The 15,988-nt window shown below is 41.8% G+C and overlaps 1 protein-coding gene across 5 annotated transcripts in view; it reads left to right on the top strand.

Moving 5' to 3' along the window:
• Positions 1–15,988, top strand: part of LOC137285130 (phosphoinositide 3-kinase adapter protein 1-like) — a 31,515-nt gene that overhangs the window by 10,804 nt on the left and 4,723 nt on the right. The window contains exons 3-15 of one of the 5 annotated variants that reach the window (XM_067817353.1): positions 664–1,223; positions 1,769–1,898; positions 2,397–2,642; positions 4,529–4,731; positions 5,340–5,427; positions 7,325–7,495; positions 8,547–8,600; positions 10,215–10,388; positions 11,007–11,173; positions 13,153–13,308; positions 13,470–13,548; positions 14,120–14,196; positions 15,377–15,445. In XM_067817353.1, coding sequence (XP_067673454.1) covers positions 687–1,223; positions 1,769–1,898; positions 2,397–2,642; positions 4,529–4,731; positions 5,340–5,427; positions 7,325–7,495; positions 8,547–8,600; positions 10,215–10,388; positions 11,007–11,173; positions 13,153–13,308; positions 13,470–13,548; positions 14,120–14,196; positions 15,377–15,445 — 2,151 coding nt within the window. In that variant the 5' untranslated portion in view covers positions 664–686. The remainder of the gene's footprint in view (positions 1–663; positions 1,224–1,768; positions 1,899–2,396; positions 2,643–4,528; positions 4,732–5,339; positions 5,428–7,324; positions 7,496–8,546; positions 8,601–10,214; positions 10,389–11,006; positions 11,174–13,152; positions 13,309–13,469; positions 13,549–14,119; positions 14,197–15,376; positions 15,446–15,988) is intronic. The other 4 variants (XM_067817355.1, XM_067817354.1, XM_067817357.1 and 1 more) reach the window with 4 other exon arrangements.

Here is a 15,988-nt window from a genome sequence, read left to right as displayed (position 1 = left end):
CCCGCACCCGCACCCGCACCCGCACCCGCACCCGCACCCGCATCCGCACCCGCACCCGCACCCGCACCCACACCCACACCCACACCCACACCCACACCCACACCCACACCCACACCCACACCCACACCCACACCCACACCCACACCCACACCCACACCCACACCCACACCCACACTCTCACCCACATCCGCATCCACAGTCTACTAATGACGTTCATCCTATCCTTTCTTAGTTGTAGTATGTTTTTCTCAGATTAATTATATGAGACTTCTCTCACATATTTGCAGAAAACTGTCAAGTAAAGGTGTCTTTTTCTTTTCTTTTCAAGCAGCAATATGTTGTTGTTTTTAAAATGTTTAAACTGATGAGACTTAAAAGTGAATTCACCATCATAGTATACGCCCACATCAACTATCTTGCAGTATATATGTCTCCAAATGTAAAGTTTTGTTCATTTTATATAGTACTATAATTATTGTAAACAGTAGTATTGCCATGGTATATAGTAGTACTGCCTCGGTATATAGTAGTACTGTCATGATATATAGTAGTATTTGTACGTAACAGTTCAGTAATGGTACATATTAGCACTGGAATGGTAGAAGGTCCATGTAAACCGTAGCACTTAAACTGACGTTACAAAAAGGCCTTTTGTTCTTGCAGAACGTGACGACTAGGCATACACGATGTCCAAATCGAATGACATAGTAGTGTTCCACGTTCCGGATGCAGCTGAGTGGTGTGCATACCTGATGGGGCTGTTTAGAGTGAATAAAAGCCTCAGAATCAAATCAATGGACTTGGATTCACTGGAGTATGAAAATCCTCCCGAGGTAGCTAAGGCGGCCAAAGACTCCTATCTCATCGTCATTTTGGCATCTCCTGACATGCTTCACTTTATGGCCGAGAAGGCCTGGTTCAGGGAGCCGTTCAAACAGTTGCAGGGCAAAACCACAGTGGTAGCAGTGTTGTGTTATGTGGACAGCGGACAGTTTGATGATGCTGTCTCTGACAATTATTCAAGGTCGTCGACATGGAAGCATTATGTGATAAGCAGTGATTACAATGAAAACAGGAACATGGTGGCTGACATGATGGACATTGTTGACAAGAGTGACGCACCGCCTCCATGTGTCCCTTCCAGATCACAGCGGAGACACAAGAAGGATTCCAAGGGCCATGCTGATGTGAAGCTGAAAGTGATCCCCAATCGTGTCCATGGGGTATGTATTTCAGTTCAGGATTAGCCTGATGTGGGAATCGTTACAAATGTTATAAGCTCCATCAGTGAAATAAGTTCATCGGTGTTTGATAGATTTGAAATAATATTAAAGTCAAAAGATTGCGTCTTGTTGAATTTATAAAATTCACCAGAATATCCGTAGCGTAGCTTCATGCATTGTACTCATATTGGGAATCGAACCCGGACCTTCGGTTTGACGAACGAACACGTTAACTACTAGACTGCCCTTTTCCAAGAAGTCCTGTGTATATATTTGCATTCCTCCAAACTGGTAATATAATATGATATTGCACAAACAGTGTCATGGATTGGATCAACTGAATTGACAGTATGTATATTTTACAGTTTCCCTGTCTTGATCCAAGTGTAATCGTCTATACCCTTTAGATACAAGTTTTCAAGACAGACGATCTTACCAAAGGCCAGAAAACTTTCAAAACAGTTTAATCTGTCCGCAATCAACAACAACAAGACAGTTTATAATACCCAACATCACTAAGCTGGCTATTCTTGTCCATATTCCAGCCACAAGATGACATTGTGATCGCCTTCAAGGAAGAGAAAAGGGGAACTATTCAAGTCAGTTTCACTGATCTTAAAACCAAATACGACACCAAGGCACTGAATCCGTATACAGTCAAGTTAAAAGCACCAGGTTTGTTTGTTTGTTTGGGTTTTGGGGGGGTTTTGTTTTGTAAAGTCAACCACAATCGTTAAAGTTGCTGATATCTGCCTTTGTCCTTCATGTTTTCTACGATACTTTAACCCAGGCATTGTCTCTTCAGATGAAAGTGTTCTGAAATTTTGCATAACATTCTCTGTTTATTGTAATCTTGTTTGACGCCACAGGAAGTCCTATTTTCGCTGTATCAGAGCTTCAGCCCAATCAGTGGTTGATACCGTGAAGCATTATTTAGGTCATGAGGGCAGGTTTAAACATCAACCAATGCCCACCCGACCCTTATTAATGTCTTAATTCCAGTTTGTTTTAAGAGGTAACGATGATGCTGAATGTGGTTATGTGTTGTAAATATGTCCACGTAAAGTACAGATAGTATCTTTCATGTCAATAACAGATGACTCGTTTCCTACTTGGAAACATGTAACACATTAAAAAACCTTCAATGAAACCATTGCATTTCCTTCCTCCCAGATCTTGCACCCGGGAACTACATCCTTCATGTTTTTCAAGATGCCAAAGAAATTTGTAAGGTACCATTTTATTACACGGCACCGCAGGAAAGCGCGTTCCACTCAGTGGAGTATCTGTCTCAGGCTCTGCAATGTGAAACTAGGGCAGCGTTGGACCGGAAGCTGGTGGATGCTCTGGAAAAGAGCATTCCAGAGGACGATAGTCTGGAATTCTTGTTTGAAAAACTGAAGACCAACCTTGCTGCGGGTAATTTACGTTATTGCCAATTATAGCCAAATAATGTGTTATGTGTTCATGACTTCAAGACAATTAGGACCTTAAGCTCCAACATGAACTTTCACATGTTTAAGTTATATGAAACCCAAAGGTTTATGTATGATGGAGCCAGTGTTGCATGTCTTTAAAAAGACCTCAAGTCTTCTCTGCTTGACAGAATCGCCGCGCCAGCGACTGAGATATGATGTAAATCCAGATAGTATCCATGAAGGTAGCAAAAGCACTGTAAGTCCCTATGGTGACTCGTATGGTCATCTACCTTCAGTTGTTGTTGTAAAGCCCTTTTTCATGTTGTTTTGTTCTGTAGAAACATTGTTATATGATAACATGCTAGTTTTGAGTTTACATCTGTGATAATGTAAAGAGTTTGTCATTCGTTGACAGATACCTATATTTGTCAAGTTTATGTTTAATACACAACGGTCTTAGTCAAGATGTGGCTGGAATACTGCCGATGTGACTGTAAATTCGCTCACCCAAAAGCATAGTTGCAACGATGAATATTAGTGACTGTACAATCGGTCCTATATCTACCCTGGACATACTCTTCAGGGCAGTGTATATGGTTGGCTTATGGTATACATAATTACTGTCATGATGGTATACATAATTACTGTCAGTATCATCTCGGGTTTTCAGCCAACGTTAAGCTTCAATCCATGATATAGCGTGTCATGTTCATGGTGGTGTTAAACACATCCCATTCACTGCTGTACAAACCCGGGAATAAACAATGACTCAGTCACCATAGATCCGTAATCAGTATCGCCGTCACATGACAAGGAACCACTAGTGGCGATCTTCGTAATAACCTAAAATATGGAAACCAAGAGATTATGATCAAAGATCCGTTTAAGGCAAGACAAAACCATCAATGGAGACAAAGGGCTAAATGTTGTGATGTCCCAGAAATCTCAAGCTTCATCTAAAGCGTATTTCCTGCTACCAGAAACTAGGACCATGTTTGTGATTTTGAAATTTTCTTCTCGCTTTTTCCATTCCTCAGAAAGTATACAGGATGCACTCTATTTCAGAGATTTACATAGCTCTGTGGCCATTTATATGTTATCTTTTGAGGAAATACTAACACAAAGCCGTTTCCTTTCAGTGTGAAAACCGAATCACATTATGTTTACACTTGATGTTAAGTGTGGTCGTGTTTCCTCGGGTACATCTGGTGACATCCTTCCTGATGCTTGTTTAAATCCATTGACGTTATGAAAACACACCAGTTTGTTCAATACATCGGTAATCTAGGCTAGCAGGTTTTGCTTCAGGCTGCATGAGTATGAAAACGATGAAAGCATGAAATATATCAAAGTTATCAGTTGGAAAACTGAAGGACACTTAAACATGTTCCTGTTTTCCTAGGCAACGTGGGATAATAGTGGTAATGGCAGTGAAGTCACTGATGCTAATAGTGACAATAGCAATGAAGTCAGTGATGATAATAGAGGTAATAGCGGTGAAGTCGGTGATGATAATAGAGGTAATAGCAGAAAGACAGTGATGATCACAGCGTAACAACATTAAAGTCAGTGATGATAGTAGTGGTAATAGCAGTATAGGCAAGGATGGTCACAGTGTAATAGCCGCAAAGAAAGTGATGATAATAGTGGTAATAGCGGTGACGTCAGTGATGATAGTAGTGATAACAGCAGTAAAGTCAGTGATGATAGTAGTGATAATAGCACCAAAGTCAGTGATGATAGTAGAAGTCAGTGATGATCGATAGTAGTGATAATAGCAGTAAAGTCAGTGATGACAGTAGTGGTAATAGCAGTACAGTCAGTGATGATCACAGTGTAATAGCAGTAAAGCCTGTGTTAATATAAGAGGTCGCTCTCGTCTTTCAGGAGTCACGAAGAGCAAGAGCCAGTACCCAACCATGCTGCATTTCGCAGCAGCAAACGGTCTGACGGAGTTTTGTTCCTGCCTGCTGGATGTTCCGGGATCCCTGATAGCCTTCCAGGTGGAGAACTGCGATGGCCGAGATCCAGCTGACCTCGCAGATGTCTACAATCATCCGGAACTGGCTCAGTATATACGAGATTTCATGGTAAGGAAATTGGCTATTCGCGAAGTTGTGATGCGTCATCCCTAAAACAAATTGAATGGGCAGATTATATTTAATTTACAATGTCACTATGTCTCTGACTATCGGCTCTTCAGCTAGAAGTTACTAAAACGAAACGATCTGATTTCCTTTCCAAATAAATTTCTCTTTGTGGACAACGTATTTTGTTTGTTCACAAAGAATGTGAAATTTCTTATATGTCAAATAATATATAGTATTCTACTTTAATGTATTCTAGCATTCTGTGAACATGTATGTATGTATGTATGTATGTATGTATGTATGTATGTATGTATGTATGTATGTATGTATGTATGTATGTATGTATGTATGTATGTATGTACGTGCGTACGTGTGTGTGTGCACATGTGTGTGCATGTATGTATGTATGTATGTATGTACGTACGTACGTACGTGTGTGTGCATGCATGTGCGTGTTCATGTGTGTGCGTCTGTGTGTGTACGTGCGTTCGTGCGTGTGTGTATATACTTGCGTCCGTGCGTGTATTTGTATGTACGTGTGTCCGCGTGTGTAGGGAGGGCGGGGGGTTGATTTAATTTGGTGATTAGATGAGCATGTCTATATGCAGGAGACGGCCTACCTCGCCGACGCGTGTGATCTCTACACCCATATGGCGGCAGGGTATAAAAACACGAGCTCCGGGGTTGAGACTGAAAGTAAGTACTTACATTATCAATTACCTCCCTTTACTACAAATCGGAGATTCCTATTGTCATGATAATATCTCACTTGTGTGAAAGCTATTTCTGGTGTCCTCCGCTGTGATGTGACTGGAATATTGGTAAAAACAACATGAAATTAAACTCACTCACCATACTAAGCAGACTCGCCATGGCGTAACTGAAATACCCCTCTAAACACATTCGGGAACTATGGGGAGAAGTTGTCGCATTGCTCTTACATAACCTAGGTCTAAAACATAATTGGGCGGTGGGGTCGCCTATCGGTTAAAGTGTCCGCTAGTCACATCGAATATCAGGGTTCGATTATCCACATGGGTACAACATTTATGGTGTCCCCCGCCGTGATATTACTGGAATATTGCTAAAAGCGGCGTAGAACTATATTTAAGTTGTAAAAATAAAATAATTTCTAACATTCCAAGACTGTTGTAAGATGTAACTTATAAAGACTTTTCATTTATACATTACACGTTTTACGGGATAACAACATCTTGTTTATTCTTACACGACGTTTCAGAGCTTATTCCTTCTTCCTCATAGTTCACCTGATGAAGGAGCAGGAATGAGCTCTGATAGTTCACCTGATGAGGGAGCAGGAATGAGCTCTGATAGTTCACCTGATGAAGGAGCAAGAATGAGCTCTGATAGTTCACCTGATGAGGGAGCAGGATTGAGCTCTGATAGTTCACCTGATGAGGGAGCATGAATGAGCTCTGATAGTTCATCTGATGAGGGAGCAGGAATGAGCTCTGATAGTTCACCTGATGAGGGAGCAAGAATGAGCTCTGATAGTTCACCTGATGAGGGAGCAAGAATGAGCTCTGATAGTTCACCTGATGAAGAAGCATGAATGAGCTCTGATAGTTCACCTGATGAGGGAGCATGAATGAGCTCTGATAGTTCACCTGATGAAGGAGCAAGAATGAGCTCTGATAGTTCACCTGATGAGGGAGCATGAATGAGCTCTGATAGTTCATCTGATGAGGGAGCAGGAATGAGCTCTGATAGTTCACCTGATGAGGGAGCAAGAATGAGCTCTGATTGTTCACCTGATGAGGGAGCCAGAATGAGCTCTGATAGTTCACCTGATGAAGAAGCATGAATGAGCTCTGATAGTTCACCTGATGAGGGAGCATGAATGAGCTCTGATAGTTCACCTGATGAAGGAGCAAGAATGAGCTCTGATAGTTCACCTGATGAGGGAGCAGGAATGAGCTCTGATAGTTCACCTGATGAAGGAGCAAGAATGAGCTCTGATAGTTCACCTGATGAGGGAGCAGGATTGAGCTCTGATAGTTCACCTGATGAGGGAGCATGAATGAGCTCTGATAGTTCATCTGATGAGGGAGCAGGAATGAGCTCTGATAGTTCACCTGATGAGGGAGCAAGAATGAGCTCTGATAGTTCACCTGATGAAGAAGCATGAATGAGCTCTGATAGTTCACCTGATGAAGGAGCAAGCATGAGCTCTGATAGTTCACCTGATGAGGGAGCAGGAATGAGCTCTGATAGTTCACCTGATGAAGGAGCAAGAATGAGCTCTGATAGTTCACCTGATGAGGGAGCAGGAATGAGCTCTGATAGTTCACCTGATGAAGGAGCAAGAATGAGCTCTGATAGTTCACCTGATGAAGGAGCAAGAATGAGCTCTGATAGTTCACCTGATGAGGGAGCAGGAATGAGCTCTGATAGTTCACCTGATGAAGGAGCATGAATGAGCTCTGATAGTTCACCCGATGACCTGATGAAGGAGCAAGAATGAGCTCTGAAACATCATGTAAAGAATAGAACAGGAGTTGTTCGTCCTACATAGAAAGACATAAATAATGTCTTTCAAAAACTTTTTTGACTTTTTGTTTCTTTTCTCAAGGTTACTACATGGATATGCAGGGTCGGGGCCCTTCCATTCCTGAAGAACCGGAGGACCCATATTCCTTTGCCCTACCCCCCGACCTCGGCACTGCCCCACCTCCCCCTCTACAGCCCCGGGCATCCAAACTACCCCCAGTACCCAACAAGCCGAGACGACAGTCTGCAGATGGTACGTATTCACACATTAATACCGTGTACTCGCCATGTAAATACAATCGGCAAATCTCTTTCCACATCCTTGAGGTATCTCTAATAAAAGCCGAGTCAAGAAGTATGACAAGTAACATGCAATGAAGTTCTGTGCTGTGTCCAACACAAGTAATGACTTATGCTCAATCGATGCAAATCAGTGCATAGTTAGGATCTATAGGGACATGGCTTTCAGAGATACATAGCATGATACTGTCTCGAAACTACGTACAGCACAAAAGGTGTGAACCTTCAAGGTATTGTTGCTCTGTATTCCTAGTATGACATGGTATGTATTGTAGACACGTGTAGAATGTAACGCTTTGCACATATATACGCACATTTGTGTTTACCAGTGCACGCACAGTTGCTTCTGGTATTTGTCTGTTTGCTGATTGTTGATTATGCTTACACCACACCAGACTACACCTGGGGCCCGGTAATAGTGCTTGTTCTCTAACTCAGAGAAGTCATGTAACATCATAGCTATTGAAGAAACCCTGTCTCATGAAACTGAACACCATCATACCATAATTATTAATTATCAAATTATTAATTATTATTAAATCTAGCACGCTTGACAAAGCACTTTCGCGTATGTTTTCTAAGTAAATTTGTTATTAAGAGAAAGCCTGTTGGTCACAAAGACAGGGCTGATCAATTCCAGTGAGTGAGTGAGTTTAGTTTAGTTTTACGCCGCACTCAGCAATATTCCAGCTATATGGCGGCGTGATCAATTCGAAGTTATCGTAGCGGACACTTGTGGCTAAAGGGGAATAATATAATGAATATGCAATGAATTGTGAACTATCTTTAATACTTTTGAGAATTTAAGACTGAGCAGAAGATTTTTCCAACTTTATCCTTAAAGATGTTTATGATAATATTTATTAAGTATATCTGAATCGGCTTGAACGACACCTTGTTTCAATCAGCATCTGCAACGACGTGGCAAGTTAGTTTTTCTCCAAACATACCTTACATCATGAACTGTAGGATATGCCTTGAACCAGACATCACGTGTGTTTCAGTAAAACAGACGACAAATCTAAGTTCGACTGTTGTTGCAGCTAACACAGGTCGTGGTAGGACATTTTTCTGCATTTCAACATTCAAGATGACTTTCCCAAATAGGTCTGAGGAATCTCACATAGTGTCCTCTAAGATCGAATATATCGAGATGTGTTCATGCAAATCACCTGATTTCAGTCATGGTGATTATATATAAGTAATATACTTTCATCATAAAAAAAAATTGATCTTAATATATTTGAGCTTAGCAGACACGAGGGTGTGATTCTCTTTATCCAAACTTTTCTTCCAACCTGTCTATGCGGACAGTAAAGTCCGATTACATGAGTATCAACTGTACACTTACTGCTTCAACTCCAGTAGGAGAGATTAGTGATGTCATTTAATTGTGACGTCATACTATTCGATGATGTTAAAATGGTCTTCAGAGCATGGTGATGTCACTTCCTCTTCCGCTGAAACAACATTTGGAGAGTTTTTCAACTATAAATATTATCTCAGAAAAATTTTCATGTCACAATCTGAAACAATACCTTTTCATAATTTGAAGAACCGATTAATTACACGCGCCTGTGTCCTGTTCCTGCTTCTTACTGTCATGGGGGTAGCTGATGTGCCTTCAGGGAACACATGTTCATTTCCTTCTTTGATGCAGTACCTGTAGTCTGGCCACGACATGGTTCGTCATGACAGTCAAGCAGTTTTTCCCATAACCTGCATGACGATATGTTTTCACAGTGAGCATACTAGCACTGAATGCTTCTTCACTTTCATATTTCACACATGTGCATGTGTTCACTGCGTTCGTTGTTCGTGCATTGTTCTTCCATGCTGTTCTAGCTTATCTTACCTGTCATACAATGCATGTCAAGTGTCTTAGTGACTTAAAAACCTGTCCTCACCTTCGCCTGTTTTTGTGTTTCATTAAATGCCAAGTTTCTATATATTCAAAAGCAAATATAACTGATCAAGAATGAACACATTGGTGTAGCTTTCCATTAGGGTCCGTTTATAATTAATGGCCAGGGGAGTATTGATGAATGTTATGGAGAAGCACGAACAATGCGAATGACCTACCTACTAAAATGATTGTACAAAGTAAGTGAATACACAACCTTCACCGAATGTCATGTACACAAATGCTGATCCATAGCCTAGTATATGTGTAAGCTGATCACCCCACCTTCCTAGAACAAAATAGGTGACCCCCTTAAAATCCACTCTCTCTCCCTCTCTCTCTCTCTCCCTCACACACACACACACACACACACAGAGAGAGAGAGAGAGAGAGACACAGACCAGCCATGAAATATGAACGATCAATAAGTTGGCCTGTCTCACCTAGCTCTTGTAGTCACCAAATAGTCACTATGAACGGTCCCTAAGTTAGTCTGTCTCACCTAGAGGTTTGTAGTTGCATTAAATTATTGCTCATCTAGTCCGGCCATATTAATACCATCACTATTACTATTATCAGTTTACAATAATTGTATACGATCATAGTTACGTTTGCTTGTGAGTATTCCTATCCGGTATCTGCACTTCTTACCGTGTGTTCTTCACACATGTCTACACAAACTCACCGACACGTCATGCCTCATCCTGCACTGTATAAGCACCTGACGTATACTTCTCTGGACGATGTCAACGTCATTCTTCTCCTCTAGCGGCGTGTGCCCCAGCATCAAGGCCCCGGTCCCCGGCCGCTTCCAATTTGACGAGAGTGAAATCTGAACGAGCTCCAAGACAACCACGTATTTCTGATGATTCTGAGGCCAAGTCCAAGACACTGCATGCGGGATTAACACCCTCTGTTTTTATGGGTATAGTAGAGGACGAACGTACGTACCCATTATTGTCTTACTGCCACTTTCTCACATAAAGGTTTGTTTGAGTAAGGTGGTGTTATACGTCTGATCTCCTGCATCTGAACAATTCGTGAAAACATTATGTTCCTGTCCTGATTTCCATTGACAAATGCGCCTGGACAAGCATGTAGAAACTTCACCCATACGCCGTTCTGCCGAAGTTAAAGGGGTTTCCGTAAACATTTCGAGTTGTGCGATTTTCGAAAGAACCACATCATACTGACAACAAAGAGCGAGGCACCCGTCAGTGCGACACATCAGAGGTCGAGGCAAGCGTGCTTGACTGTATTGCTGTCGATACATGTATGTCTTTCGCTTCTTTGTAGAGATGCGATATACATGTATATAATCGAGCCACTCATTCCTGACTTGTCTGGTTTGTTTTTACGTTTGACCATGCTCATTTATGAAGTTTATCCAACATTTCATGCATCATGCATGTACCCAAAGAATGCATCGTTACATCCTCTTCGATACTCATTATATCACAGCCCTCTGAATCTAATCACTCAGATAGCATGGTCCAGTTATAATAATCCTATACGAATGGCAAGAGGATTTGAAGTGCGAATGTTTCATTGATGTTTGCAGAAACCCTACCACGAGTTGCAATGGGTTCCACGAGTCAAAATGAACTACTAGAGATAATGGACGGCGTGAAAGAAGGAAACTTTAATCCCCACGAAGCCCTCATGCTGTTCAAAGCCTGGCAACAAAGGAACGGGGAAGGACAGTCAAGGTCCTTCAAAGAAAGACAGGTAACCGCGTACTGAAGTGGGTTGAGGGTCTAGGGGATTGGGGCGCTGACGGCTGGCAATGGCGGCTGGATGTTGAGAGCTGGGGGATGGGTTGGGAGATGGGTGTTTAGGGTTGTTGATAGGAGTGTAGGGTGTGGGAGATATGTTGGGGAATGAGATTAGGATTGGGGATTGGAGTTTGGGTTGGAGGTTGGGGGAAGGGGGTTTAGAGATAGGGGATTGGGGTTTAGGTTGGAGGGTGGAGGTAGGGGATTTGAGGCTGGATGATGGGAGTTGGAGACAGGATGTTACAGACTGAAAGTTTGATTCTGACGCTGTAGACTTATTAAACCAGGAGGCAACGAATATGGTCAGATCGGAAATGGTCCAACAGTATCACTACAGGAATGACTGAAGAGTGTGTTTCAGAGGTCTGTGGTTCTCTATGATTAATGCCAAAACAACTATGATTGTATGTGTGGATACTGCCGTGCATGGTGTGTGACATGTGTCACATACCTCTAACACTACATATTTCTCAATGTTAGTTATGTTACGTATAGAGAGTGTACATGTGTCTGCAGGCCGTTCATTGATTATTTTTTTTATTTTAACTCAATGTTCTTCCTGTCCATCTCAGTCGAAGACGCCTTCACGTCAATTCCCTCGTGTACTGGTTTATCTGAAAATCAGCTCATTCAGTTTCCCCGTACAGGAGGACGCTCAAAGTACACCGTACTTAAGTTTGTCATTTTCTGCAAATAGATTACGCTCATAAGGAAAACTAAACAATTATTATTCAGTTGCTATCCTCGTGTTATCTCCATAACCCCAAGGCAGTAAATCCTTGTGTATCGAGCTGTTATCAGAGCGTAGGATCAGTCAGTCGATAACAAGGATACCATCGGGATCTAATACCCCCGGGATATGTGGTTGCCTCCAAGATCAGGTCCTCTTTCAAGGTTCATTTCAATGTTACCCGAGAAGACCTTCGTTAGAATCCCAAATGCATGTCACTAGAGGCCACGGAGGGGGTCAGGTAGTGAGTTTGGTTGTACTGCTTGATGAAGAGCATCATACCTTCATCAACAGTAGACTGACATAAATGATGTGAGTCACTTGATGGCCTTGGTTCAGGCTAGATTCGTCACATAGATGAACTATTCCTGGTCGTTTTCGTCGGGAAAACACACATGAGGATATTCTTCCTAGAATATAACCCCTTAGTAGGAGATTGGTTTCAAGTGTGTTTTCATAGACAGCTCGCTAAGGCTACAATATCCGAAGATATCTGGTCAAGCTGTTTTGTCTCGTGGCCATTTTGTACATTCAACACATTATCTTCGTGGTCGGTTCTTTCAAAGCATTTTCGATCAACCATTTTATGCCTGCCTTCTCTGTGGCGTTCATGATGTAGGTCGGCGTGGTGACTTGTGTGTGTCGCTGGTTCTTACTCTCAAAGACTGGCCAATAACTTGAAGAGATGTGTCTGACAAAGGAACCGGAGAGCCAGTCAAAGGCGCGGAATCTGCATTTTCTCTCCTATTCTCGATGTTTTAGTCTATTTACGTGAGGTTAGGGAGAGAAACAGATCAGCGCCCGATTATTGTCACCTCGCAACATGCTGACAAGTCAATTGATCATGATTACATGATGAAGATCTTCGTTAGAATCCCAAATGCATGTCACGAGAGGCAACGGGGGGTGGGGGGTGGGGGTCAGGTCATCCCAGCTTTCAGTAAGGCTTCCACAGCATTGAATGGTAGAAATGTGGAGGATAGTTGTACCATATGGTCTCATGTGTTTGTTTATCCTGTGAACAATTGACTTCACTTTGCTTGTGTTTGTGACGTTCGCAAACGATGGGGAAGAAAGGCCTCTTTGTTTGCAAGTGATTCCTAATCACGTGCGTTTCATATAATCGAAATCGTACAATTGATGTCTGACATAAATGAGATATGTTATGAGATAGTTCCGAGTTTGTATAATTTCTTTATCAGAACACCCTGCGGCAGATGCGAGAAGAGTACAACACTGTCATTACGACAGTCACAACAACGGCGGACCAGATATCTAAGAAGACCAGTAAACCCGGATTCTTTGCCAGACTTATCAGCAAGCGCCAGAAGCCTCCCAAACATGTCCTCCAGATATCTGTACGTATCTGTGTTCTTGATGTTTGACATACCTAAACGACAGGCTACATCCTGAGCTAGTGCGGCAGTGTGATTTCTCCCTCGTCCCCCCCCTCTCTCTCTCTCTCTCTCTCTCTCTCTCTCTCTCTCTCTCTCTATTTGTACTCCTTCTCATGTTGCAGGATCCTATAGCCACTAGGTCGGTCCGAGGTGGAAACCACGATTCGTCCAGTCTTAGAATCAGCAACCTTAGCACTACGAGTGAGTACAAAATGTTATCATTTAGACGTCTCGTGTTGGATATATAACAATTAATAAAATATGAGAATGCGATTTAAGTATCCTTACACTCCAAATACATCAAGCGTTCAAACTTGTGTCACAATGTTAGGGTAAAGTCCATTTGTGTGCAGTGTTCCATTTGGAAGCATACTGAACATATACACATAATCGTGTCCTGTCCCACTCCTGGCATTAGTATCAAACACATGCAGAGGCAAGTCAATTCACCTGAAGATGAAAATGACACCTGAAACCCTGCATCACCATTCCTTGTGTTAATCTCCGGGGTGTTTGCATGACCAGGCAATCATTCCAGCATACTGAGATCCCGAACTTACCTGATGTATTCTGTACAGGTGTACTTCAGTGGATCATTTGATGGGGTGAAATCATAGGTAATACTTTCCACATTGCTAAGTAGAAAGACATATCATGAACAACATTGTCATAGCATATCAAGTAGTTTTCGGTTATTTTGAACTTTACTTCACAATCTCAGATTTGAACTCCCGTCTGTGATATGCTTCATGCTCTATATTTTCGTCCATAGGTTCATCCAGTTCTTCGTCCAGAGATAGCGCCGCCAGCTTTGCCAATGACCATATGAGCAGCAGTGACGAGAGTGATGTAATATATTCATTTGAACATTTGCATATTTCATCCATGACCCGTTTTACGGATAACAAGACACTTTTATTCTTTTTCATCACATTTCCGAGCTATTGTTTACTCCTACACCAGGTTAATCAAGAGCAAGAATAAGTTCTGAAACGTGATAAATGATAAAACAGTATTGATCCATAAAACGTGTCATGTGTTAATGTCACAGCAGCTTTAAAAACAAGAACACTTTATGGCATCCGCAAATGACAGTTGTGTTAAGAATGGATGCGTCTTGTTTGGGTATTGTAGGGGTATTGTAAAACAGTGGATCGATACAGTTATCGTACAATCACAATGACTTTATTTTCATGGTTTTTTTTCTTTTTTTTACGTTATTTTACTTCGAAGTAACTAAACTGGAGGTTTTTGGTGGAGCATGTGCATGTTAGTTAATATACTTTCGGAGTATTTTGCTTCCAATAATAGTGACACACTGACGCATTCTAGTAACTATTTATTTGGTACACATGCACAGAAAAAACCTGCATGTTCAAACAGCTCAGCTGTATTTTACTAAGTGGTGAATTTTGCAAAATGCCGTTTGATATGCCCGAGGTAACATTGACATCAACCCAGATCCAACCTAGCAATATCCTGTCCCGTTGTTGCATGTTAGGGCAACATGTTGTCGCTCAAATACAGAAATAAGGAAGAATCAACTTCTCTCGTACTTTGACTGTCAGAATGCTGTGGGGACATATCCCATTTCTAGGAAGGTAGTGGTTTGCACTATTCCGGCAAAACAAACAAGTGGTTGATAGTATAAGCGATTGGGCATTCAATAAGCCTGGTCATGCAGTTCATCCATCATACACTATGGCTCTTGAAACAAAATTCGTAAACTGGGTCCATTCCGCAAACCGGTCTTGAGCTACAATTACCGCTACGGGATGTGAGGTATGGTCAGATTAACGTTTAGACTACTTTGTGTAATGAGATCAATGGACCCGATATTCCTGTAATGTCTCATAAGTAAGATCACAGAGAGAAATGTGTTTGTCAATAACTTGACATATACTCATGCCACCAAGATCTCACGAGGTGACTTGGAATATGTATGTAAATCTGAGTCATATCTGTCAATAATCAGATAATTTGGTATAAGTCTCTGAATGTATCAAACCCATTCCCACTTTACCTACAGTCTGAACAAAGACACGATGTAGTATATCGGAGACAAACCAGCTCAACGAGGTCTCTTAAACAAGCCAAGGTGAGGGGGCAGACAAAGGACTTCCTAGAAACAGGTGTCACACAACTAGAACTTATAGGCAAAACTAATATTTTACTTACATTTGTGTTCGAAATCTGTTTTTGCAAACCAGTCATGAGAACTATTGTCAGTCTCGGTTATTTTGTCTGTTTTGGAAACATCTTCCTGTTCGCAGATTGAATACGAATTCAGCATGTTCACTAATATGTGATACTGCTCCAAGATCATACGTAGTACTACTGGGCCATCACATGTAATTGAATTGATCTTAGAATTAAATTGAAATTTCGAACAAAAATACAGTTCCGATGCTTTGGATTGAAGGGAGGTTCAGAAATATCTGGAATGACCTTTGTTTACCCGTGTGTGACCCCTGGGACGAGGGGTTGTAAATGTCGGTGTGTGTCCACCTGTTCCCCTCTGTTACTGTTACCTCTCACATGTCAGTGTCCATATCTTCTCACTGTATACCCACCATCCGGTATCAGAGCAATGATCATGGCACCTATGTTCCTTTCTATGGCCGTAAATTCGTCAGAGGCA

Source organism: Haliotis asinina, chromosome 5 (assembly GCF_037392515.1).
Source record: "Haliotis asinina isolate JCU_RB_2024 chromosome 5, JCU_Hal_asi_v2, whole genome shotgun sequence".
Classification (NCBI taxonomy): Eukaryota; Metazoa; Mollusca; class Gastropoda; order Lepetellida; family Haliotidae; genus Haliotis; species Haliotis asinina.
Note: the sequence above shows the minus strand (reverse complement) of the source record. Positions and strands in the feature narration are given on the sequence as shown.